General features: G+C 41.8%; 1 protein-coding gene across 1 annotated transcript in view; it reads right to left on the reverse strand.

Annotated features, from left to right (window-relative positions):
* notch2 (notch receptor 2) overlaps positions 1 to 23,598 on the reverse strand; it is a 47,298-nt gene extending 23,700 nt beyond the window's left edge. Inside the window, exons 1-2 of the mRNA XM_085774053.1 lie at positions 23,249 to 23,598; positions 7,492 to 7,573 (exon numbers count right to left, since the gene is read on the reverse strand). Of these exons, the coding sequence (XP_085630179.1) occupies positions 7,492 to 7,573; positions 23,249 to 23,321 (155 nt within the window). The 5' untranslated portion in view covers positions 23,322 to 23,598. The remainder of the gene's footprint in view (positions 1 to 7,491; positions 7,574 to 23,248) is intronic.
* Between the last annotated feature and the right edge of the window lie 4,304 nt (positions 23,599 to 27,902).

Genomic DNA, 27,902 nt, shown 5'->3' on the forward strand with positions numbered 1-27,902 from the left:
CTTTTCTCCATCCCTCTCCAACTCTGTGCAGTTTCCTGCAGCCCTTCTTTCCCTCTGTTTCTCACTCCTCCACCTCTCATTTCTAACCCACTCTACAAGTGTCAGGTTTCTACAGCTGGTTCACATTAGCGCCCCCATCTCACACACCCCCACCCCCACCCCCACCCCCACCCCTCTCTCTCTCTGCACCCCTTCTGTCCTTCATGCTCTCTCTCCTCCTCCTCCTCCTCTACCTCATGCTGACCTCTGCCTGTCCTGGCTGGCCGTAGAGGCTTCAATGAGCAGAGAGGGCTGGACTGATTCTCACTCACTCATGTAATGTCCCCCACCTCCTCCATTCCTAACTCCTGCGTCCCAAGCTCCCCGCTCCACATTCTCCTCCCATCCCAAATCCCTCATTCCCCTGTTCCTTTGTGTCGGTTCTCTCCTCCTACCTCTCCACCTTCCTCTCCCTAACTTCGACCCCACCACCACCTCCTCCTCCTCCTCCTTCCTCCGGCCGCTATTCTAGTCGCAGCGACGCTTTAATAACTCCATCATGCTCTCCCCCTGCAGCCATTACAGACGAACAGTGTGAGAGAGAAAGAGGGAGAGCATAAACCGGCTCACATTTCAATCCCTGGATCATTCCCCATCTTGGCTGGAGTATAGGTGGTCTATTCACTGTAATGTAGTCCTGCGTGTGCATGTATGGGCATTGCAAGTCAAACGCAGAACAGGTAGCTCTTTACTGTTGCTGTTATGCGTGGCTACGCTACTAAATTAGTGGCAGCGGAAGATAGCAGGAACAAAGGATCCTTGGTTTACCAAACTGTAGCACAGTGGATCATTTTAAGAAATGTAGGCTGCTGCAGGAGGCTCGTGTTAAATAAATAACTGTGACTCTACTGAACCCAAAAGTCTGGAGAAAGTTTCCCAAATCCCAAATCTGCAGCTAGCCAACACAGCATAAATCATAATCACAAATTTCCAGTACTGAGATACCATACATTCTTCAGACATTGAACCACATTGATGATGAGGTTTCACAGTCATTTCAGATCCAGAGGTGACTTCAACAGAGAAACACTCTCAAGACCTCAAAGGGGCCCACGTGAGGAGACAGTGAGCTCACATATCTTACAGGTGGGATACGAGACAGTGTGTGACCTTCTACTCAGATCATCAACATTCAATCATTTCTGTGTATTCAGGCAGCTGCTGCTACAAGTATACATGAGGCTCAGCCAAAAAGGTGAAGAAAGATCTACAGTTGTGCATGTGCTGGCAGCTGATTAGGCCTTTCTCCTTTTTTCGCCCTCACTATTATTCGTGGTGAATCTTAAAGAATGGAAACTAAACTAAACAACTAAACTGAAACCTAAAAATGTTCACCTCAAGCCAGCAAGATTATATTGAGGGAGAACTTATAGAGTTCAGACGTCCCACAGAGGCTATTGGCACGATCACAGAATGACATAAAGTTCTGCCAGGTCTTTGCCACACTGTAAAACAGATCTCGCAGTGAGACACTGGCAGCAGTGTACCCAGTTAGACCAACAGATCAGACGGTGCCACAAATTAGAAGAGCTCTGTTCTCCATTGGAAAAATAAAATGAACCTAAACTTAGAGGAAAACGTTCAATTATGGGTTCTTTTTTGGGGGATGGAAACTATGAATCTATTACTTAAACAATCGTTAGAAGCGATGTCGTTTTCTGAGTTGGAGGTGGAGTTTTTTTGCACGCTTCGACACTTCTCAGCATTTTCATAGTGAAGAGCAGAGCAAAAATAACATCACAACAAGAGGAGGCGCAGAGGGAGGTGTGAGAGTGATGTCAAAGTTACCCAGACAAAAGAGCACAAAAGAGGAAGGTGGGTACAGTGACGAGAACACAATGATGTGGAAGTAAAAGCCAGAAGAGTAATGAGAGAGCGAGACATTTTGTGAGTGAAGGAAGCCAAGCAGCCAGACTGAAAAGCATCGGTGTAGACAGCATAAAGGAGTGTGCAGCAGGGTGGAGTCTAAACTCGGGCCATGTGGTAAAATCTTGGGCTGTGTTTAGAAACATGTTCATAAAGAGTCATCTGAGGAAGCACGGGACCCATTTTCTCTCTGAAGGCTTCCTTTAACTGTCTCTCTATGTTGTTCTCTCATTATCCTATTTGTGTGGCTGCTTAAAGTGGGATCTCCAACTGTAGGTCTGTCGGCCTATAAAAGCTTCCACATCGAGGTCCATGCTATGCATAGACAACCGCTGACGGATTTAGACTGCTTTTCTGTTAAAGGAAGTGACGTTTATACCCTCCCTTTAGGCCAACCTGGAAACTAAACTGTTACTCTTTACTAAATTTAAATTAAAAATTGTTTTATATCATTTTTTGTAAGCCTGCTTGAAATTCACAGGCACAGCAGAGAGAGTAACTTTTTAAGAGTCTTCGTAGTATTTCCCTGGTGTCGGTCTCTGAATGGTTACCAAATGATAACCACTAAAAATGAATTCAAATTTCATTGCATTGAATTCACAGTAGTTGCTGGTGCATTGCCGACTGTTTTTTTTAATGACCAACCAACTAAACTCACAGTGGTCAGACTCTTTACTTGAGGGGAGATGGAGTGACCTTATGACAAAACTGAGGTACTTTTGACCCCACGGTGTCATCATCGATGTGTGACGGAGAGCCACTTATCACCTCGCTGTATGTGGGTTTATGGTCTGGTTGCTACATTCCCCACTGTTTTGTAAGGGTTCCTCTTTCAGTGAGTGAGGTTTGAGACTCCACGCCTCCAGGCAGAGTGGTGTTTGTGTGTTTTTACTTGTTTGCTTGTTTTTGTTTGTTTGTTTGAGCGTCTGTTTCTTGTATCACTGCAACCTCTCAGAGAGCAAGCGCGTCTAACCCAGCAAACCATTGACAGCAGGCCTTGTTCTACACTTGCAGTATATAGGGAGTTGGCTCTTGTGCTGAAAGGACTGATCAATTTTTCAATTAGTCAAATTGTATAAATTAGTCTCAAGTTGTGAATCAAGCAGCTATGCAAGACATTTACTGGTTTCAGCTTGTGGATGGTGGTTAGATATAAAATGCAATTTGAGGACTTCAGCTATGGAAAATGATGATGCTTCAAAACAATAAATTATGAAACTATTCAACAATATAATAACTTATTATCTAAATAATTTTAAAATGCAGCCCTGCTTGGCACTGATAAACAATTTGCTTGTCTCATCTCTTTGAGTCACTACACACACACTCACAGTAAGTGACACACTGAGCTACATTTCCACCATCTTAAGACTGAACCTTGCATGTAACTGAACCTCAGACCTCTCTGTGCCAGCATGTGAACTTGCCCCAGGCTCAAGGTGCCCCTGACTATCCAAGGATACACAAGCAGACCAAGTACATACACAAGCATGTACACAAAGAAACTCTTATCATTGTGGTTCCACTCTCGACCACATCTCCACTGCTGTTGGCTGGGCTGTGGCAAGGAGAAAAGTCTTTTTGAGGGTGAGACCAGGAAATTACCGCTGTGGGCTCCAAATCCAAACTCCTACTCCAGGGTTTGTTGACTTTAGTTTGGATCATATGCCTAATTCATTTATCAATATGTGAAAGAATGTGTGAATATTGAAAGGACTGCCCCTATAAGGCTTCTTTTTATTCTTTTTGACCACTTTGGGGTTCAGTATCTTATCTATTTCCTCTTGAGTCACAGCTGTCCCACCACTGTGTGTGTACTTGTGCCTCATAGGGTGGGTGCTGTTTCTGCTGTGGAGGTGTGAAACATCCCTCTCATTCCCCTGTCCTTCCTCTGACAGACTTGGAGAGGAGACGTGGACATACAGAATAATCATAACACAAGTGTCTGTGAGGTGACACAAAGTGTCTGAGACTGACAGACAGCTACAGCAGGAGCAAAACAAACTCTCAAACAAAGCTCTGCAAACTCTCGGATATGATCGGGAAATGGAGCATCTACGACTAAAACAAAGAACCAATAAAGTGCTGAAAAAACAATGGCAGAGGCACATGGATGGTTAAACAAAATAAAGAAATGGTCTCAAAGGAGTCTTGGGTTGTGGGAGAAGGATTAAGAGGCCAGGTGAGTTGTGTCCAGAGGCATCTAAATCCCTGAAGCAGTGGGAGGGACCAAGTAATGGATGGATGAGTGACAGTTTGATGAAGGAGGCGTAGCAAGAGGGAAATTACACTCCTCTCTCCGCTCCGCTTCCCCTCGCCTCCCTTCCCCCCTCGTCGCTGCTCTCTCATCATTAGTAAGGAGTTGCGCTCCGAGGTATTCCTCCTCAAATTACCTGAAAAGAGACATCCTCTTTTCTTTTGGCCCTTTCTCTTCCTCTGTCTGCCCAGCAGGCAAATTCTACCTGTCAGATCAAACATGCAGCAGGTCTACACAACACAGTAACCGTCAGTACTCACTCTCTTTTTTTAAGAAAATACATAAAGTCATGACAGTGCCTATAAGAGAAAAAAAGTGAGAAAAAAAACACGCAATGAGAGGGAAGGAGAGTTAAATCAGTTTACACCATGGTCTGGCAGCGGACAAAAAGATCTTGTTCATAAGGAAAACAGATTTTGATCATCATATTGCGTGCAGTCTCACACTTGTTTAGACCCTTCAGGTATTAACTCACTGAGTCAGACTCTATGTAAGTGTTAGAAATCTTTTTGTGGCCTGCAAACTTTGTTTCTGTTCCCTTGGCCTTTATGCAATGAAATAATACTTGTGTCCCTTCAGCAATGACGTCAGTTACAAATATCTAGTATGCAAACTTGTGACATGCACAAACCAACATAGAGACACAAAGCACACCTCTTTTTCTCATACTCAGAGCCGATGGCTTGCAGTGTCACCGGTTAGACGGCTTCTCTGCAACCTGCCCTGCAAGGCCGCAGGTCGACCTCTCCCATGAAGTTTTAACTTTCTCACACAGGATTCCTCCTCTCATAGATAAGACGCTTGAGCTTTCAACCACGCAAAAAATTCAAGGACATTTTCCAATTTCTTTTCCTTCTACTGTCATATTATTAGTCTGTGCTACTACATAGCTCTAGTTTAACTAGAGCAGCTGTGTTTCCAGAGTTTCCACTGTGTATGGGAAATCTGACAAAAGAGGTATTCAGGGGAAGTTTAAGAATGACAAAATGCAAAGGAGGTCATTTTTTTGTCAATCAAAACAGGACCTCATCTCCACTGTGAAGCTTCTACTGTCGATTATCAAGCAAAAACAATTATGGCCTCACCCATGTTATCTATGATGTTTTTCTTTTCTTTTTTTTGTTATTACATAAACTGAGAAAAGTTAACATGATGGCTCTTGTTCTTCCTTCCCACTGTCTACATTGAAAACAGGTCGGCTAACCAAAACTAGGAAACAGATGTAACTGTCCACCAGTTGGTTGTGACTCTTTTTAATAAAAGCCTGTCATATCAATTGTTGGTTTAATTACAGTTACACCCAGTCTGACCCCAGGCATGATCCATGTGACATAATTACACTTGTCTGAGCCAAAGGGCCACAGTACTGTTTGCTTGCAAATGGGTTCCTTTAATATATTGAGGAGACTAATGCACTCATAATTACATTTTTACACAATGAGCCTTTTGACCGGCAGCATAGCGCTGATGGGACCAGACAGGCAGGGCAGAGGCAAGTGAGTGCATTTGTGTGCACAAACGTGTGTGTGAGTGTGTGGCTTTTGTGTGTGTTTTTTGGCAGAAAAAACTCATCGACTACTTAATCAGTCTAACAGTAGGCCTGCGCTCTGTCAGCTGACTTTTCTAAATGGAGACTCCTCTGTGTGTTTCTCCAGGGCAAGAGGCCACTCTACCAGTTTTCTTTATTGTAAATATCATCATTTAATTCAGAGGGAAAAAAACACAGACTTAATGGTAAGTAATAGAGACAGTCTGGCTGAGAGCGAGCAAGACTAAATACAAGATAGATGTACTGTAACAGTCCCCTTAAAAATGAGTAATCACTAGTTCCCTGGTACAAAAAATACACAAAAAATATTACATGTAATATTTATAATCGCAATTAAATTATAGTAGAAGTAATAAAAACAACATAATAAAACTAAAACCTAATAGGATGTGGTCAAGCCTTAAGCTGCTGCAAATGAGTGGAGTGTTGTTTTAGAGGCAAAAGCCAGTTGGTACTGGCATAATGCACTGTAAGACTGGTGTGTGTCATGTCAGCCCATATTAAAAATGTAGCTCTGAGTTTTTAAAAAACTGAAACTGCTCATCTTTCTTTAGATAACCTCGAACCTTGTCACATCTTTATTACTGCCGTAAACAAAAAAGTCCTCACCTGGCACCTGCATCATGTTAGTTCAAACTGCAGCCTCTAACTGACAGGATACAGTCGGACCAAATCCCATCACACTGATTCAAGCCTTGCTTGACTGGTTATTTGTATGTTTAAGAGTTGACTGTAAGATCCTCTGTCTGTGCTAATACAATAGTAGACTGTCAGGATAGGAAAAGAGTCTAGTAGTACTCTCAAGAATGAAAAAAAACAAAACATACACGCACACGCAGATACAACACACAACACACTTCTTTCCACGTGCACAACAATGTCTATTTAACCTTCACTGACAGTGGGAATGTCAAACACTGATTATCAAGTGTTGTTTCCTCCTCTCTTTTTTACAGAAGCACCAGAATGTTGCAATTCCAAAAACTCTGGGAACAGACGGACAGAGTGATTCACATCACATTTGATGAAATATGATCAGGTTCATGAACCAGCTATGTGTGTGTTTTTTGGGGGGAATTTGGCTTGGGAGTGGCAACACAATTATAAAGATAGCTCAGTCTTAATTACAAACTAGGCTAAGCTGTCAGAAAGTGGAAGACATACATCACCGAGGCAACTGCTCTCCTATACACTAAAGCACTTATCCCTCACGGTCCGATTGGTACCAGCAGCAGTAGAGGAGGCTTGCTTACTTACAGGTTATTTAAAGTTTCCACAACAATATGGCATGTGCCAGGGAACAAAAGGTATTACTGACATGTGCTAACAATTAACCCCTAACCCCCTTTGTGACTGTGATTCAGTCAAGTTTAAGAAAGTTTTTTTTCTCTCATCAGTTACAATGAATGGGGCAATAAAAATGTCTTGTCAGTTTCTTGACATCCCCAGAAACAACAACTCAATTGACAGTAAAATATGTTGGCAACGTCTCTACATGTCAGTTGTATAGCAACAAGAGAGTAACAAAACCCCCCAAATGTCCTAAATAAGATCTTGGAGGTGGAAATGTGTGGATTGGTATTGTTCCCAGTACTGGTGTACTTTGTCAGACAGAGCAGTCCTTTATTTCCCCCTTCATGCCTGAGCAAAACCTCATGGTCTCATGCACAGACTAGGGTTGATCTAAAAACCCTGTTTCTGTACTGGCTCTCATATCCAACAATCCCTTTGAGCCATTTCTATGGTTGCGTTCACAGTTTTGTTGTAGTGTCACTCTTACCTGCAGTATTCAGTGCCATTGGCGAAGGGCAGACACGTGGCGTTGTTAACACAAGGCGCTTTATCATCCATACATTGTAGAGCTGCAAAAAAACAAGAGATGGACAGTCAGAGAGGCACCTGATTTGGTAAAGATGTTTTTTCATTTTTTTAAGGGTTAGCCTACTATAAGTCACCACTGTTGCTAACTAAGGGAATGAAGCTATTCATTAAAGAGAATGGAGAGGGTTTGCCTTCACATACTTCAGACCTTTCCACCTTAAAACAATAAGAGACTGCAGTAGTGTCAGTTTTCTCATTAACCCATTTAGACCGGGACAGCATTACCGCATTTCTACCATTAAAACCGGGGGCGCTGTTGCGTCATTCTACCTTTCAAACCGGGAAAGCGGATACGTCATTTTGTAGTCTTTGTAGTTTTTTCCGCCTATTTCCGGTCTCTTGGCCAATGAAATGCATCAGAATACACGTAGGAGCGTCGCAATGCCACATGGGACTTTAAAAAAAAAAACAAAAAAACTTTGAAATCATGGCGGAAGACGGAGGGAGCTCCGAAGTGAGTGAAAAAAGCGATCTTGATGAAAACTATTCACTCAGTTTTATTGCTGATCCGGACTTTGAACCCTTGGAACCAATTGACCGGTATTTATGGACGAAGAATATGTTTTTAGACGACGAAGATGAGGACGATGATTTTGTAGGTTTTGAAACCGAGTAGGACGAATAATTACCACCCTAACGTAATCCTCGAAGGCGATTCAACCGCACCCCAGGGGCGAAAGTCACCTGCAGATGCAACACCGATCACCGATGGAGGTATTTATTATTGTTTATTATTATTACAGTAGGCTAATGAGAGCTACCGTATGTCTTTCTTCCTATGTTGTATCATGTTTACATCTTGCTAATGGGCATGTATTCGTATTATGCATAGGATTTTTATTCAGTCATCATCACATACAGTACTAGTATAAACAGTAACGTTATCTTACAGTCCAATGTAATTTCAATATAGATGGTAGGCCTATTATGCATAGGATTTTTATTCAACTGTAAACAGTAGCTTACAGTCCAATGTAATTTACAATATAGACAGTAGCCTACATGTCACATAGTCACAACACATGAGAATTATGAATATTATGTTTTATATGAATATATAAATATTATGTTTTATATGAATATTATGTTTTATATTATGCTTTCATCCAAGGTAGCTTACCTGTGTCTATATTTTTTCAGGTATCTACACCTCCAGAACAACCAGGCAGCAGATGTGAACAGAGATGACAAGCTCTGGAAAATGTGCTGGTTCCTGAACTACCTCACTGCCCAATCCCAGGCACTTATTCTTGTACTGACACTTTATTTTTTTACATTTTTGATTGAAAATAGTGCTGCTTGGGGCAGTGTTTAGCCCCATGTGTTGAGGCTATGGTTCTCACTGCCATTTCCTGTCAACTCTCCTGTTCAATAAAGGCGAAAAAGCCTTTTTTTTCTCAATTTGCTGAGTTTGTTGATTTTTTAAAAAACTTTATTGAAGGTTTGGACAAATAAACTCAACTTCTCATGAAAGCCACAGGTATAAGCTCTCAAATACTTTTTGAATTTCATTTCTATCTGCTACAGAGCCTGAGAAATCAATTATTTAGTAGGCGTTGACACTTATGTTGAATTTCCAGAAAAACTTCAGGTTTTAGGGGGTTATTTTAAAATCGTCCTTAGGTTTTACAGGCATTTTTTCCAGGCGTTTTAGGCCTAAATGGGTTAAAATGCACTCATCTATGAAGAAAATGCCTGCTCCCTAATAAGTTGGTTATCCACTCTATAGGACAGCAAAGTATAACAGCATACAGTTTATTTCATTTCTTAGTCTAAACTTGACATATCTACTCAGATACATAGACACCAGTGTTGTCCTAAAAAATACTAATACTGTTCTCATGTTCATTACATAAATGACGTATTTAGGTTACTTATGAGTCCCTCATAAGCAGCGTAGCTTTAGACTTGCTTCCAAATTTCAAAGCTGGCACTGTTCATGTCATTCAGGGTTTCCCTCTCAAAACTGGTTAGGCGGAGATAACCCCCCACATGCGTTTCCCAGCCCTCTGAGGGAAACCCTCTACATCGTCTATAGGCGTCTCCTCTTTCCCTTCATCATCGCAGAGAGATAACGCAGAGAGCTCACCACCTATCCAGCCAGCTATGCAAAGCCACCCTGGAATCAGCCAGTGGTCACAGGGCGGCCGGATGGGCAGGCAGACAGAAATGAGCCTTGACGAAGACAACAAAGCCCAACTATCTCCCCGCCAGTGAGATACTCATAGCTAGACACATCAGCCATTGTACAGCTTTCAAACCGCCAGAGACACATGGCTCAAGTGGTCTTCACGCACACCATACCAGCACAACATGCTGGACAGAAAGTGTGGTGTTCTCAGTCTTTATTTATCGATGAGGGATGGTATTCAAATGAAGGAAGACACTATTTAGTAATACAGCAAAACTACAATTAGCCTAATTCTTAGCTCTGTGCATACAGATGCTGCTATAGTAGCATTTACTTTCATTTAAAGTCTCACAAGTGTAAGTGGTTACGTGATGCATCCCCGCTCACCAGATCAGCGCTCTTTTTACAGAACTGAGGTAGGTCAGCTGATTTCGAAGAAACGCCAACAATGTCTTTACAAAACAGTCATTGCAATACAGGAAGTGTGCTCAGCAGTGGTGCTACTTCCTGCACCTAGATTAATCACAGTATCACTCTAGTTTAAGAGTCCTTAAGTAGACACATTAACCATTATTAACACTCCTTTGTACAATGTTGTGGTGTTCAAAGTTTTACACACATGGTTCAAGTGCTTAGACACACAGGGTCTAGTTTCTGAACTCTGCTCTGAAAGTAAGGGCAGACTAATGCCTTGGAGCCAGACTGAGAGACATAGTCCATTAGATATGGGGATATCATACATAAACCACTGTGAAATTTGTAATCCCAACAAGCATGCACACACGCACCCACACCGCCTCTATGTGCATACTTGCACACATCCACTGTAATAAAGTGTGAGTTGATATCAGACTGCTGCCGCTTAACAAAAGACCACACAATATACTGTACTATTTTGGGAGTAGCCTATTTCTGTTCTTAGCAGATATACAGTATGCTCACTACAAGTCAACTCATGGAAATCATGCAAATACGTATAACAGCACAGCGCACAAAAACATATGCACACAGACCTGTTATATGGGGGGACTTTCACTTTTGGGTATGATAACATTTAACTCAGATGTAAAACAAAATCATGTTTAATCTGTTATTGAATATCATAAATCATAAAAAGAACATCCAATTAACTACTTGACAGTAAATCAGAGCAGCACCACACACTATGGCAGACTATACCTGTCATCTGTGATCTTGCACATAGCAGATAATAGCTAAATCAGACAATAAAGGGGAATGCTGTTGTGGGCAGGGAACTGAGAGGACCAACACACCACACGGGGCAGGAAGGGGTAGAAATGGAAGTAAGAGAGAAGAGGCTGAAAAAAGCTGCTGACGTCCCCTGACTGGTTTGACGAGCTTCCCATACACGCTGTTGTAATGCCAGACGCAATGATATTACCAGATCTGGAACAGCCTGCTTCCTATTACGCCATTTTAACACACCACCACAGACACACAGACACACACCTATTACCCCGTGCTAAATCTAAATGGAAAAGCAGCAGGGCCAGACAGGATGGGTCCTGCTTTGCTCTGCCACCATGTAGCTCAAGTGACCCTACAAGTTTTCCATCATATTTAACAGCTCTCTAAGCCTGTGTACAACCCCATAGTGGTGTAAACTCTCTACCTTCTTTTCTGTACAAAAGTCTTCGACGATTATCTGCCTCAATGACTTCAGACTAAAGGGATATATTTCGTTATCGGGATATAAAATTATCGATATCCGGATATAAAATTTTGTCCATATCGCACAGCACTACTCTCTACTCTCTCAGAGCTCAGTGCTTTTCCTTTTTTTTTTTTTTACTCAACATCCTCTGTAATTGGTCAGGATTTCAGGTATCACCCTCTGATGCTCCCATGGTCAGTGGCGGCCGCCACTGTTACGTTTCTCACTGCCACCAGTCAGTGTTTTTTTTGTTGTTTTTTTTTCCTCAGGCTTTTTTGTGCATTTATTTTGAAAGCACAGCTGGAGAGAGACAGGGAGTGGGGAGAGGGAGAGAGGGGACACGCAGCAAATGGGGCGCCAGGTGGAATCTAACCAAGCGTCTGCAGACGCACAGTAATGGCCCTAATGGCCCTAATGGCTCGACTCGACTCGGTTTAGGTCCTTTTCCATTACAGCTGAGTTCTTCATAGTTCCTCCCCAGCGGGGGCAGGGTCGTCATATCACGGCGGATACGGCCGCGTCGTCTCACTCTCTTTTTTCGATCCTCTCATCAGGTCCAAACTCACTCGTCTGCACCTCGATCACAGACCACAGCGTGGTTTTCCACACAGCCATACCGACGAGCTAACGTGTCCTTTTTAGTTTATCATCTCCTCTCCGTCACTTTCTCACTACAGCTGTTCTGTTGTAAATAAACACACGTGCTGCAACCCAACTACCGAGCTGTTAGATGATTGGCTGTTTACCTGTCACTCGTAGCGTCCAGGGATGATTCAATGCCCCATATCCTCTTGTTTTACACTGTGGACTTCTAATCTAATTCTTCGTATCAACAGAACAAACATGTCCTGCGACCCGTAGTAACCCAGTAGCCTACTCCACATGTTAAAATTACGATATAAACAATAGAGGGTTAAATCGTATGGTAGACATTTTTATATTGCACTACGATATATATCGTAATATCGCACAGCACTAGTAGAGAGAGTGAGAAGGGAGGGGTGAGTGTGTGCGCTAGCGTGGAAAAACGCAGAGAGTTCATGTGTGTAGCCACCTACAGGGGGAGTCAAGGATGGGTGAAGTAGATAACGGCAACCTGTAAGATCGTGTGGTGCCAAAGACACTGAACTTGACGAACTCGGCACGTGGAGAAATGTGATACAATCCCTGATGAAAGCTCGCACAATGATATCTAGACAAATCACAGGGGGTAAACTGGGGAAGAAGTGTCATTTTAATAAGAAGGTAGGGCCTTTACAGTAGATAAAAACAAAGTCACAGAGATAAGAAGTTTAGTCTGGTCCGCAACAGGCTCGGGTTTATGTCTATTTTTTGGGGTAAACTCTAGTGCACCAAACTTCAACCCCGTCTTTTCTAACCATTTTTGTGAAGTTACATCGACACATTGATGATTAGGCTATTTTTTGAACACTTTTGGATACTATTATTTGTATCATTGAATGTTGGAAATAAAGATCTTCAATCACAACTGGCCCTGTTTTGTATCTTAATTTGGATCTTAATTCAAAAATTTTTCTCCAACTATGGTGAAAGTTGATGACCTACCATCACATCCTCCTACCTACAGTAGAGGAGCTACTCGGGGCTCTGCTCACTTTACACCACCCACCTTATATCTGTGGAATCAATAAAATATGCAGACAACATAATGATTGCAGGTCTCATCTCGAACAAAGATGAACCCCCGTTACAAAGTGAGGTGGAACAAGCTGTCACTTCATGCACAAACAATTAGCTCCTGCTTTCTAAAGCCAAGAGCCAGGGACTCTGCTCTGAACTCCAATTAAAAAGCTAAAAAAAAAAAAAACTACTTTACTTCCTTAGACAGCTTACAGAAGTATTCTACTGAGCCAACATTGTGTCTATCAGCACATCTTCTATTACTGTCAACAATGGGGGAAAAAACTACAGCAGACGGGGGAGTGGTTCGCCTATGTTTTTTGGATACCTTGTTTACCGAGTCTATACTTGCAAGACTGTTAAGCAAGCAAAGAAATCATCAAGTAAGCTCTCACAACATCCTGTTTATCTAAGAGCACATAAATTTATCAGGTCATTATCAATGTGTGATTAAAAAGGGCAGATGAGCAAAGAAATGTGCTACATGTGTGACTGCACAACTCACACTGGCAGTAAAATTCAAATAAAACAAAATGAAATTCTCAGAGTTTGTAAACAACGAAGTGGTTCATTACGAATAACGATGTCATTACACATTGAAAGGACTGAGCACTATATTGTATCTCAAGCTCAGAACAACAGCTTTGTATCCTCTCTACCTTGCTTTTCTCACACTTCACTATCAATGACCCATGGACAGGAAAATTTCCCAGGAATGAGAGCCTTGATAAGACTCGATCGACAAAGTCAACAGTGAAACTACAGCCAGATGGTGTGAACTAAAAGGGAACACAGAGAAGTTACCTAAAAGGATGATTACTATTAATTGGACTCTTTCTGCTCATGATGCCTTGTGTGTGTGTGCATGTGCGTGCATGCGCGCGTGCGTGAGAGCGAGAGAGAGACAGTGTGTTGATAGCGGGACAATTTCTGCTGTTCAGTGGGGCCAGGAGGAGATGAGTTTGTCATTTCTAATGATAGAAACTGTATCTGTAAAAATGCCACGCATAAATATGAAAACATATATTGTATGTTAAGTCAACTATAAATCTAAATATGGCAGAAAAAGTCAGAAAATCAACAAAATAGTTTCAATAAAGGGGAGTGGAAACAGAGTTTTAGGAAAAAAAACCTTGTAATGGCACCTGCTATGACTTATTCTACAGTGAACGCATTAATGTCATGCACTCCACTTTACCACAAAGCCCCAACATGAGGATTAAAATAGCACGAGTGTCTGGGGGGTGTACCTAACCACAACGTCCCCAGTTATGTTCCAGGGGGCCATTTGTTGCAAATCAGTCCATCGAGTGATTGCAGCACCATCCATGAGTTCAAAAGAGATTTGCTGACTAAAACAAACAGGAGAAAATGTAAATGTCTGAAAGTGGGAAGCAGATATAATATTAGAAAAGGCACTTCTCAAAATCAGGGCTCTGAGTATAAAATATCTGCGATCTAGCCACTCTACAACAACCTCTGTTGCACATATAAAACATGTCCCTGTATCAGTAAACAATGAGGTAATGTTCACCTGACATAACCTAACCCAGCCCCAGGGTTACTTTTGCCAGACACAGTTTCAGTGTATTAGAGTATTGACAGAAGGCAGCCTCACAGTCATTGTTTACAATAATACCTTCATCAGCAGCACAACTGAGGATGATACAGTTACTGAGTCCTCGAAGTTATAAAGCAGACTGCTAATCAGTTAATCAACTAATCAATATAGCTCTAGTGATATTAAATCTGGGTCAAACATCCATGTTTTGTAGAGGCTAAATTGTGAAAACTGTATTTTCAACCAGAGCTAAAGGCACAGCCTTTACAGGGGTGCTAGCATGGCTCTATCTTCTAGTATTGTTTTTATTTAATACCCCCCTCTATTCACTCTCTTATGAGTATCACTGCTTGAATATCACACAATCATTCATATCAACAGCTTACTAATGATTTCCACTTGCACACTATGTGAATGTGACAACACCCAATTTTAGCTTGGCAATGCAGAATAGTGATGTGAAAGAAAGGGTTTGCAGCAAGTTGATAATATGGCAGTTCATGTCTGGGCTTCATTGTGTCATATATGCTGCAGCTTTCCATGATAAAAAAAAAGAAGAATGTTGTTTCCCCAACTGCTGGAGAAATAGAGTCATGGCAAAGATCTGGTAGTTAATACTGTACTACCTGTGTGCGTGCATAGTATACACATCCACACATACATCATACATACGTACCAAAATATCTCATGTTGTAAATAAAACACAAAAGAAAATAATTCAATAATAATAATTCTAAGGCAGGGATGGGTACCTTTCACACGCTGTTCACAGACAGATCTGATGTCAATGAGTTTCTGAGAGAGAGAGCGCACAGGGCAAGGAGGTCTACAAGGGAATACAATTTTTCACATTGTGTGTTCGTGTCAGCCAGACACTCCTCCACTCTATCACAGACACAAGGGTGCGTTCAGGCACCAAAATGTGGTACCGTTTGATTTTACGTGGATCAATGCTCGAGATTACTGTGGGAATTCAGTAGGCACCAATAATACAGTACATTTAATTTGATGGTATATCAACCTGAGGGACTACAAGGAAAAAAAAATATTGTGCATAAACAGCAGTTCATTTGTTATTCTCTCCATTGAACACTTTTTACTACTAGAATAATTTACTGAGCTGTCTCTTCTAAAAGAGGACATTGGATTTCGTGAACTGCAGGGAAAGTCAACAACCACAGCTGCTTTTGGAAGTACAGTGAGTGACGTCACTTCCATTAAAGACTTTAATCAGAAAACCCCTCTAAATACAGTTTAAGAGAAAAGAGGTCATAGGTAACAAATTTTGGTTGTCTAGACGAAACAAAAATGAAACGGCTAGTCGAGTTGTTTGCTCTCAGCTGGCATTACGTCGCAGCCTCCCTCAGCACTCGCCACTGCTTTGTCACTGACACCCACAACAGGTCCCTAGAGGGATCCAGCCATGTCTTGAGGAAGAAAAAAAAAAGACTGTCAGAGAGGTAGAAAGAGGAGGGGTGAGGGAGGGGAGAGAGAGATAGACGGGCTTCGAGCTAATAGCTGAGGATTGAGGTGGGGAAGTAATTCTGAAACTCCAGACAAAGACTCGCACACGAATGGGTGTCCCTGAGCCCTGGCACACTTCCATACAGCAGAGGGCAGGAAGTTGTTCGCGTTGAGTGAGGAAGTAACCCCATTTCCTGGAATTGCTGTACAAGCCTCTAAATCCAGTCGGCCAAGAGTCGTCATGGTAACTTGCAATAAAATACCCTTAGCTCAGCATGCAAGGAGGGAGACGAGGCTCAAACTAAACACTATTACCCTGAGGGAAGCTGGCCCACACAAACAGCCGAGGAACCGAGCAGACGAACTATAAGCTTATAGGCTTGAAGATTTTAGTCTCCCTGGTCAGCTTCAGTTTGAGGGTGGCGACCTACAGTAAGAAACAGGTCAGTGCCAACAGCAACAACAAAAAGCATGTGGTTACATGTAATGTATCAAACTGATCTTTATCAGCAAAGATAAAGTCATTTTTAAATACATTAGCATCAGTAAAACTCGTTCCACTTCCGATCCTTTGTTTAATGTAACTTTTTGCACTCTGGGCACACCTGCTGTCAAAAACACCCTGCTGCTGCCTGAGGTCAAAACACTGTGACCTATTTGTGAACCTATTCACCAGAAATGCACAAGTGAACCGCAGACGAGCAAAAAGCAGGCAGCGGTTTCAATTGATGAAAATGGAGGACAAAAATTCTTTGATTGCGACAGGCCCAGTGACGACTCTGCTGACCTCCCAACTAAGACGCCTTGCTGTTGAAATCACTTGAAAAAGTTGGGAAAGGCTCATCTGAAGCTCATCTGAGTGCATCAGGCAGGGCTGAGCTGTTTTGGTACAGCAGGACGCGCTGCTGGCTTGCTGGCTCAGTGTGTGGTGTGTGTGTGTCTGTTGAAGGGAGAAAGAAAGAGACAGACAGAAACATAGAGTGCAGAATGCAGGGACTTTCCCTGGCTCATTCACGTCCAGACTTTTTTTTCTTTTTTTAACCTGTTTCATGATAAAACAAATAAGGACTTTTGTGACATAGTGAGATTTGGAATTTACTTTTAACAAGGGTTGCAATGGAGAACATTTATAATCATAACAGCACTGTTGCAATCCTGCATAGTAGGGGTCATGGCTGATAATGTCAGTCGATATTCAGCATTTTTACGATAATCAGCAATTTTTTTGACCGATAACGGATGAAATGAATTTATTTCAAAACACTCTCCTTTGGCTCTGACGCAGCCGTCTCTGCCTGAGGTCATCACTCTTGGCTGTGTCACAATGTCCCGCCCTCTGAACTAAGATTTGTGTTGGAGTTCATGTTATTCTACAAAAATGTAAGGTCTTTTTATCACAGATTTCCACAGTGTACGAAAAACAAACAACCAGTATGCTACTGTATTAAGTCTAATTCCAGGTGTGTTATTCTAAAATTTGACACCATCTTTATTGCAAATGAATATCGCTTTCCTTGAGTACTGTATTGGAATCGGCCTTGGAAAAAAAACATATCGGCCGTTCAGAAGCACATGGTACAAAGTCTAACTCCCTTTCATCCACCTGAGTCAAATGTTTTATGTTCTCAAATATTTCAGAGTTTTCAACAATGATGAGGACCAATGACAACAATATCTCTTCATGAGAATTCTGCTCTCATAGCGAGAGACATGGGTGGTTAACCACCACAAATGACTTAAGCTAGACTGGTTTAGCCAAACATAAAGGCTTCTCCCTTCATCCTCTACACAAACTCTATCTATTCATTAGCTTAACATGAACTATACTGCTTATCATTGAAGTCATGGGTGGTTTAATCCAGTCCCAGTTGACACTGGTGGGGTAGACCCTGGACACGTCCCAAGTCTGTCAACTACACAGTTACAGCACTACTCAGCTTTACTCAGCTTTACTCGGCTCTGCTCGGTTTTGGTCATTTACAATTGAGTACTTCAACGTGGAGGGGGTCATCATAGCACGGCTGCTACGGTCGCTCCGTCTAGCTCCCTTTTTCAGATCCTCTCATCAGTTCCAAACACAGTCGTCTGCACCTCGATGACGGACCAGGTATGGTTTTCCACACAGCAGCCATTTAACAAAGAGTAACAGTTACAGCACAGATTAGCAATCGCTGTTGGCGGTGTGTTTTTAAAAATAGCAGGTCTGATTCTTGTGCCGGACATCGTGCTCATTACTTTTCCAGTGATAACGCTCTGGCCAATCAGTAGCAATCAGTTGGTTGATACTTAAAAACAGTACCAGGAGCCGAGTAGTGCTAGTAGAAAAGGACCAATAGACACAGACACATATTCACTCTCACACTCTCATTATGGGCCGTTAAGAGTCGCCAATTAACTGACATGTGTGTCTTTTGGCCGAGGGGGGGAAACAGCTTCTCTTGCTGTGAAAACACACAACCTTCTCAAAGTTAATCACAGAGGAGTTTAAAGGACAGGTTTGCATATGGGTGACACTTAGTGGGAGCAAATGGACTACAGCCTGCAGTCGGTGTCTTTCTATGCACTGAACAAGCTCTTTTGTTAAACTACGTAGGTTTTCACTAGGTAATCCAGTGCCCCACCTAAAATCATTCAGTAATCCAGCACTGCAGCAAAAAGCGTTCAGTTCAAATCTAAAATGTCATCTAAAAAGTTTGAAATATTGTCCATTGACAACATTCAAAATTGGTTAATCACATCCACTACAACGAGATTGAACCTACAACTAAATCAATGCTGCAGAGAATTATTGAAAAGCATTTTTTTCTCAGCATTTCTGTGTAGGCTACTTTCCCTCCTTCGCCTACCTGATGTGCTCTGCTTGGTTCATTACTCCATGCGCCCTGCCTGCCTGTCTCCAGGATTACGGGGGTGTGCTGGCCAAGGAATGCAGGCCGCAGTAATTCCCTGTTAATTTGCTAACCTGTTCAACAGTGCAGACACAACGCTCTGTAATCCCCTCGACCTTCACATCCACAATCACTGCCCTCTATAGTAACAGTGCATGTGATTCATGCAGGACATCCACCTATTGCTTTATTCACATTTTGACTGGTATCTATTCAATGTGTGAGGATTTCAAGCTCACTAACAGTAAACCGGTCAAGCAAGTATGCGTGTTGTATTAGGCATGTGGTAAAAAAAAAAAAAAGGGAAAAAAAGAGAGTAACAGGCCCATAAATACTACCTCCACCTTGTCTGATATGCAATTTCATTTCAAAACCTTAATCAGTAGCCCTATAGGTTTACATCTATTCCAAACCATCATGGTTACAGTGCACACATGCAATGTATGTGTGGGCATGGAAACAAATACATCTGGGCCACAGCCCCAGTGATTCATAGAGCTATACACATTATTTACAACTGTCTCCCACAACAACCAACAAGCATGGGACAGAAACACATGTGGAAGCCGGGTTTTCTCACTACACTATCAATCAAGGCTGGAGAAGGCTGGACTGTATATAACCTTAAACATGAAGCAATGGCAAATTTGTGTTACCAAGACTGCAAGGAGTGGACAAGAAGAGATAGAAACAATCCATGGGGAAAGCTTGGAGGATGTTACTGTAAATAATATTTACTACTTCACTTAATATGTCCTAAGTAATATTAACAACACAGCCAAAGGCAGTGGGTAGAGCTGGTGGTAACTAAATAATGCAGTATCGTGGGCAACTCAATAAATAGCTTTGTTTTCAGAGCACGGGGCAAATCATGGCACAGATAAATCACATTTCACACCAGGCTCTCGCATAGGTCAGATGCAAGTAAATCATGGGCGGCACAATTGCTGGCCTTTGTCAGTTTGTATCCACAATGCAACACATACACACACGCAAATAGATACACACACGCATGTCAGCTGTCTGCTGTTTGCACTGTGTAAATATATGCAACCATCCAAATGCCCACACCATGGGGGTAACACAAAGTCGTGTGCCACAAAGATGACACCTACGCTTCCTCAAGAATCAGATTAACATTCGGCTACAACACAAGACTGTAGAGAAGCGTTAACAATGTTCTTGCATCAACACAAATGGGCTTCGCTGTCCAATTTATCACTAAACTACGCACATCTTAACTACAATGGCACTGCATGCAACTTGCAACATGAACAGCAGTTAGAAATTCTTGTTAACTAATACCAGTGTACTTTAAGGACAAGTTGTTATTGTTCTTTTTGCATTGACGTCTTTGTAACACTGTAATCTACAGTCAAGTGTGTCTTTTTTTCTCAGGACTACAGTGCTTTAACTGTCAAGTTGCATGTTAAGTTGTGATTACAGCAAGTATTTCCACTCCACTGTCACAGTGGGGGATCATTGTTATGGCACCCCAATTCTAGACAAACTGTTCATCATTACGCCAGCTGAGTTGTGTTGCACTAAACTGTCTTTAATGTGTGGATTGCAGCCATTTTCTGACCCACAATCATTTGTCATGCTAGAGCTGTAATTGTGAAGTTAAGATAGTGCTAATTCAAACCTGCTGCTTCACATTAAAAAAAACAGCATAGGCTACATCTGGCAGGCTTTTACTGTGAAGAAGCTACGGGAAGTGCAGCTGTATTTGTCACAGCAGTTAGCTAAGCAAAGGACGGCCAACTCCTATGATCACACCGACATTTTCACACTGTTTTGTTGATTAGCCATTTCACATAACACAATCTCATTCACAGTGAATTGGTTAGACAAGGCAATTACTGGAACATGGGTGGCATGGTATGGTAATCCTCCCTCTTGTCATCAAGGTAAGCAACACCTTGTACCATGCCATCCTACCATGTGGAAGATCCCTTTAATGCACACACAACACAACCTGTGACCACGGTTGTAGTGCAATGTTATGACTAAAGTGCTGTGTCCAACCATTTGGATAACCTGCATTAGCCGTAGAAAAAGCATAGGTGACGATGGAAAAGAGTGGACAAAGCGTGTGAGAGTGTGTGTGAGCAAGAGAGAGAGAGAGAGAGAGAGAGAGAGAGAGCGGGAGGGAGGGAGGGAGGAATGTCAAACACCAACAACATTCCAGTGCTTCTCCTTGCACTGCCTGCAGCACTTTTACTTTGTCTTTTTTCTTTTGTGTAACTTCTCTGTTCACAAGTCACCAATAGTTCGTGAAAAAAAACATGAAAAAGAATAGCAGGGCTACTTGTGTCAACCCTAAAAAAAAGAAAAATCAGGTGAGATTAAATCAATTTACTAGCAGTCATATATTCCCTTACATATCCTAATGGCTGAAAAGGCTGTAGGCTATTTCTCCCTGCACATTTCTCACACACAAATTACAGCTGAAAAATAGCATAATATCCATATCAATATAATCAGAAATGATTATATATGCTGAAAAACATACGATCAAAGTCAAACTATAGGTACAAACCACATGAGGTTTTTAATTCAATCATATTTACAAATCGATAAAGACTTTGCCCTTCAAACAGACATTGGCCAAAAGTCATAGTAGCCTACTAATTTGAAAAGGTCTACTGTTTCGCAGTGTGAAAATTACACATTTTGGCTCATCTGATCTCAAATTAAGGCATTGAACACTGTTTTGGCTCTTTGCAAATAATGTAGGTTAGAGACAAACAAATGTACATGTGCTCCTATCTCATTTAACCTCAAGCATAGCCTGTACTAGACACACAAATAAATGGGTGTAGCTGTAAAAAAAAAAAAAAAAAAAAAAATCAACGCTGTTCATAACATTTTGCTGTTTTGGAAATGATCCAGGTCTAACTTGGCCTCTAGCACATTTGAGTTGTAGCTAATTCAATAAAAACATCATGTTTTGACCTAGAAGACCTTATTCAACAAACTCTCTTACTCTCTTTTGTTTAAGAAGTAAGCTAGTTGCGTGAGCCACAGTGCCCCACATGTCTTTCCCTATTTTAAGCACAACAAGCTTTCACTCTTCATGGTTCCTATTCCGCTGTGAGCTGACCCATGGCCTAAACATGTAATTAAGGACCTGCTTTTGAACCCTAATTAGAGGACGCTCATCTGTGTTTAATTAAAGTGGTGCAGTAGGATATAAACCAGTTATCCCTGTCCTAGCTATGGTGCATGCAAGGACACTGACAGTAACTCAAATGCACAGTGATTAAGAATATAATTTCAGTGATTGTTTATCTCTTGATCAGTTTAGAAAATCTCAAATATTTCTCAATGCTACTTTTCAAGAGAATACACTTGCTTCAATGACTGAGCCAAAAATAAATGAGGAAGGTGTTCAATCCCGAGAGGTGGTGATAAGTAGCCTAATACAATGGTTGTGTAGCCTATAAAGATGATGGAAATAAATCAGTAAATCCCTGAAACCTTATTTCACCGCCATGACAGGATACTATGTGGATATTTACCTTATTACCCACATTAATTCACTTAACCGATGTCTGCTCCTCTAATTCAGTATGACAGGCTAAACAAGTTTCAGTGTCCATTTTGAATTCCTCCTCTTGCTTTACAACATCTGGGCAGCGGTGACTGAGCTCAGATTCAACAGTGCGTACTACTAGGCCTCAGCATCCATGTTAATGAGACCTTTAATCCTTTGACTCAACATGAACTTGGTTTTTATGGGGGCGGAAAATCAGTAATAGTCTTTTAATTATGGGAATGTGGTCCGGGGGGTATTTTGGTATTAATAACTCGAGAGCAGTGATAACCACGACAGTGGGCTACAAATGATGGGGTAAACCGCTGCTGTAGGTGCTGTGTGGTGGTGACACAAACATTAAAAAAGGGTATTATAGTTAAATGAGTGTAGCTTAGCTGTCGTGTGTTTTGGACATAAGGCCATAGCCTACCTATTCAAACGCAGTATGAACCAAACAAAAGCACCCCAAAGTACGCCTTTATGTTGGTTTTTACACCAAACATTACAAACAGGAAGAGTTTTTGCTTATTTAAAAAATAAAGATAAAATAAAAAGTTCGCTGACTTTTGTTCCCCCCCACTACAACTCACCTAAGCCAGTCACACAAGTGTAAAAGAGCAGACAGTGTAGGGATGCTATGTCTGCCGTAGCGCCGCAGATGCAGAGGCAGCAAAACGTGACCCAGACAAGTTATGAAGCGTTAGAGGAAATACAAACGATGCAACTGTATCACAATAAATAAAATAAAAACTTACCCAGAGAGAGGTGGATGAAGCATAAGATAACGACTAGTGACTTGCCCGAGGAGTAACCGGGTATCTGCTCCATATTTTCTGTAAAATCCACATAAGGTCGCCAGCCCGAAGCTGAGCTGTCTCCCGGGACGAGTTAGTTCTCACAAGTTCTCGTTAGAAACGACTAACACGCAATAAAGAGGTGGGAAAAAAACACTTCTAGTCCAAACTTATAACATCTCAGTATTTTTAACATGTGTAACTGCTACGTGCCGTCACGTTAAAACCGTGTAAAAATCACATATATTGAACTTCTAGCCAGCGGTCCACGGCGCAGAAAGTCTTCCAACTCTGAGAGCTGAGCAGCCACTGAAGGCGCTGGGAGCGAAGACACAAGCACACGTATCCTTCCGCTGAAGTCAGCGGGGATCTATCGACAGGCTGAAAAGTTGTTCAAAAAGTTTTTTTTAAAGCTGTATCTAAATTATGGCGTTTGTCGTCGCTTAAGAAAAGTCTTACTGCCTGATATATTTGTTATTTCTAGCCCGGGACAAGACCAGAACAGACCAAAAAAGACACCACAGGTTTTCTTTCTGTGTCGCCACGGCGGAGGAATTTTTTTCTCTCATTTTTCTACTTCTCGGAGCCTGGTATGACTCAAAATTAACCCGTTCAATGAGCTTTTTTTCTTCTCTTTTCTCCACCCAGTGAACTACACGTTTTTTCCCGGCATGTCATTGAACTCCCACTCTTTGACTCTTTTTTACATTAACAAAACCATTAAACCTAGGTACTGTGCCTGGTGTCAGGTCTACAGCGTTGCATCTGCAGTTTACAGGTAATTCAAGCATGAACATTATTTTGACATTGGAGCAGAGGGGTAGAGGAAAGGGGTGGCAATAGGCTACCTTCTCATAAACCAGCCAAACATTTTTTTTTTTTTTTAATGGCTTAACTTTGTCACTCATGTTTTTCCCGTTTCTTGTTTCTTGAAAACCCATAGATCACACCTTGGTTCAGTGGGTTATGAAACAAAAGGAAGAGCTCAGGCAGGTGAGAAAACCAAGGTGAGTTTCCATTCGACCAGATTATTCTGTGCTGATGCAGTCTGTTTACCTGCAGGTTTCAGGTTAGTCAACACTTTCTCAGGTTCAACTTCTGCAGAAGTCCAGAAAATAAATGTTGAGGCAGCTGCAAATATGATTGGGTGACCAGGAGAAGACATATTCAATTTTTTGAAATTTTTGAGTATTTGTAGGCTAATAGGCCTATAGCATCTTTTATTCATTTTACTTTTTGTGGAATGTCATAAATAAGAATCAAAACCTTAAAAAGTTAACCATATCCAGTTAAAAAAAGAAGATATTGTTCATGTTAAAACAAACAACGATTGGTTTGATTAATCAATTAGTCAACACAAAGAAACCCACCAACATTTTTGATAATGGATTGGATGTTTTCTTTCATAATTAAAAAAAAAAAAAAAAAGCAAAAATAAAGTTTCTTAGGTTCTACTTCATAAAGTGAAAAAATAATTTGTTTTTCATATCATTGCAAATGTAGCAACCCCCTTTTTTTATTACTTGATCGGTTAATTTTTCTGGTGAAGAAGCTTGACTTTTACAGCAATATCTAACCCTCAATTAAAACCCTCTCCTCATGCACAGACACATTCACACCAGTTTTATAAACAGTTTTTCAACCACAGACTTATTATCCCCTATCAGCCTGAATGATCCAGGTGTAAATCACAATAACAAGACCACATCTCATCCCAGTGATTTGTTTGTCTTTACACCCTGTTAGAGAAACATTGCAGAGCCTCCTGCTGCTGCGACCGGCCCTCTGTCCTCTATTCAGCCCCGCTCAAAGGCCTGGAACAAGGGGGGAGCAAATTGATCTCCTCAGGGGTCCGTACTGACAATTCTTTTGTTGCTTGGGCCAATGTCAAGCTCTTGCTCTCCATGCGTGGTTGGGTGTCAGGTGCTGGCACGACAACAAACGCTCTTGAAGCATTTGGTCAGATGATGTTATTGTTGATAAACCCTGTCTTTAGTTTGCTTTTATTATCCATCACCCAAACATATGAATCCACTGTCACAGATGCGTCTCTCCCTAAGGAAACCCAGTGTTCTTATTTTGTAATCATTTTCTCCAGTCACTTCGATTCCGAATTACTACTTGCGACACTTTGATAAATCTCATATTTCATGTTAAAGCCATTGGTTATTTATGCCCACAGTAAATCACTTCAGGATCACTTTGTCTGCAGCACTGTTTTCTTTATGATGTCACTCCAGATGTGGGCTTCTATAGTTTGGGAAAGACGTGTGAGCAAGGGTGTGGATCTGCCTCGTGAGCAGAAAACGCTGATTAGTTCCTCTTTGCCATTGCTCTGATGAAAGACACACAAGTCTCACACAGTCGCAGTGGAAAAATAAAGCATGTGAAAACAATGTGTTGCCAAAGCTCAACATCACTGCTGCTTTAAATCCCTTTGAACCACTGTTGTATTAAAGTAATCAAGAACCCGTAATTCGAATCCCTTGCTTGAGATGATGTGAACTCGCCAAGTGTAACGTTGGTTAGATAATCATAGTTTTATCAGGCTGCTTGCTTCATTTTCAAACTACAATTCACTGTCAGATACAAATGCAAAACAATAAATGTGTCATGACAGTTTTGCAGCCACTGCATGAGTATAAGTTTGTAGGTAGGCTATAGCCCACCAAGGACTACTAATAAAACTTGGCCTGGATTACAGTCATCGGTCTCTGCCATGCTGGCGGGATGGCTGCTTTCATCAATGTTGGGCCTCTTCACACTGATTCAGAGCTCATCAGTCAGGGTGACTCCAGCTGTCAGCCCAGAGATTTATACTGCAGAACATGGTGTTCAGGGGGTAGATAGTAATGACTGATTACACATGGGAGGGTATGAGCATGCGTGTGTGTGTGTGCGTGCGTGCGTGCGTGCACTCCCCTTAACCATAAACACGCCGTCATCCCCCAGCATGATGGCCATGGGAAACTAAATCAGTGCTTGTCAGTCAAGCAGAACGTCACCAGGCCTTTATGTTCTAAGATGGCAGGCGGCAGAGTCAGTACGAAGTGTGTATATATGATTCCTTTCTATAATTAGTAGTGGCAGGGACTGATTCACTTTTCATTGCCTGGCTGTAGCAGCTGATTTGCCTGCATAAACAGCTTTACATAACTGTAGCGGGTCTCATTTATTGCTACTGGATGCGTCTATCTGCTTCATAGACACCTGATACCTACGATTACACTTTTTGCACCGTAGCATTTTGCAAACAACCCTGTTAAACTTTAATGTAGCTATGTATGCTTCCCTGAGATCCTTTTTAGTTAGCATAAGTGTTGACTAGCAGGAACTTTATGCCGGCTTTGCCGAGAGCATTCATGCAGGAGCACTGGGTGTGAAGTTCTGATGTCGGCTGTGCCCCCATCAAGCCTCTTGCACATGTTTCGTGTTGAAGCATCGTCTCTCTAATGTCGTCTTTACGGTGTAAGCAGATCTGGGGGACAGGAAGCTAAGGGGGGTATATTTAGGGTTGATTATCACCTCCTCCTCACTGACCCGTTTTGTAAAAGAAGCTGTCTGCAGACAGCTTTCATTTGCGTTATGTCTACCCTGCTTTGGTTAAAGGTCCTGTGGATATTTTGAGTAAAGCTTTGAATTTAATCAAAATATCTGGGGTGGGAGGTGGTGTTCTGCTCCGCTGGCCTGACTATGATAACAAGTATCTCAGACTTGAGAGCATATCAGATCAGTTTGGTTTCAGATCACGTTGACACAAGCATCAACAAGTGTTAGTTTGACCACTAGAGCAGGGCCATCAAGATGAGAGGCCACCCGATGTCTAATTTACAGAGATGCAGAGCTGATTCAAAGGTTTTCAAGCATTTAATCACAGTAAATCATTTTCCTGTGTGAACTTCGGGGTTATATGAGCCAAATGTCAACACCACCACACATAAAGTACACAGATCAGCTCTAAATCTGTGTAATCATTTACTTGATCAGACATAGGTGGCTTTACAAAGAAAGTTAACCATGCACACGTTTTTTACTGGCTGACTTTTATTATAAAATATAAAGATAACGGACATGCAGAATAGCCATAAATAAAAAGTGTAATTGCATAGTGTCATCATTACATTGAATTGCCCTTAACTAATTTACTGTGGCCATATATTGCGTTAAAATCAGCCTGAAATTGTCTTCTGAGGTTGTATTGTAATCGTCAAGAATTAATTACAGCATGCAAAACCAGGAAAAACATGTAACACTCTTTCCATAGAATCTCATTAGTTGTTGATATACTGTGGCTTTGGACATAATAGTATGCTGTGCATTACATTGCTGTAGTGCAATGCAGTAGTGAGCTTCCTTGGGGAAAACCTGTATTTTGTAAGTATACGCTGGTGTGAGAAACTAAGATAGCCCACGTGAGCGTATGCGCACGTCCTGGCGTTCCACAGTGGTCAAAGGTGGAGAGTCAGCAAGCGCGAGGGCCTGGTGTGACCAAGTGTGATGTGGGCAGAGACCACAGCCAAGGGGTCCCTGATGAGGATAAGAGGGGAATTGGCACAGAGGTGGGGAAACAGGTGATGAAGGCAAGGTGTGAGGAGCTGGAGGAGGAGGGACGTGT

Source organism: Trachurus japonicus, chromosome 4, assembly GCF_045865225.1.
Source record: "Trachurus japonicus isolate A0001 chromosome 4, Traja_1.0".
Taxonomy (NCBI): Eukaryota; Metazoa; Chordata; class Actinopteri; order Carangiformes; family Carangidae; genus Trachurus; species Trachurus japonicus.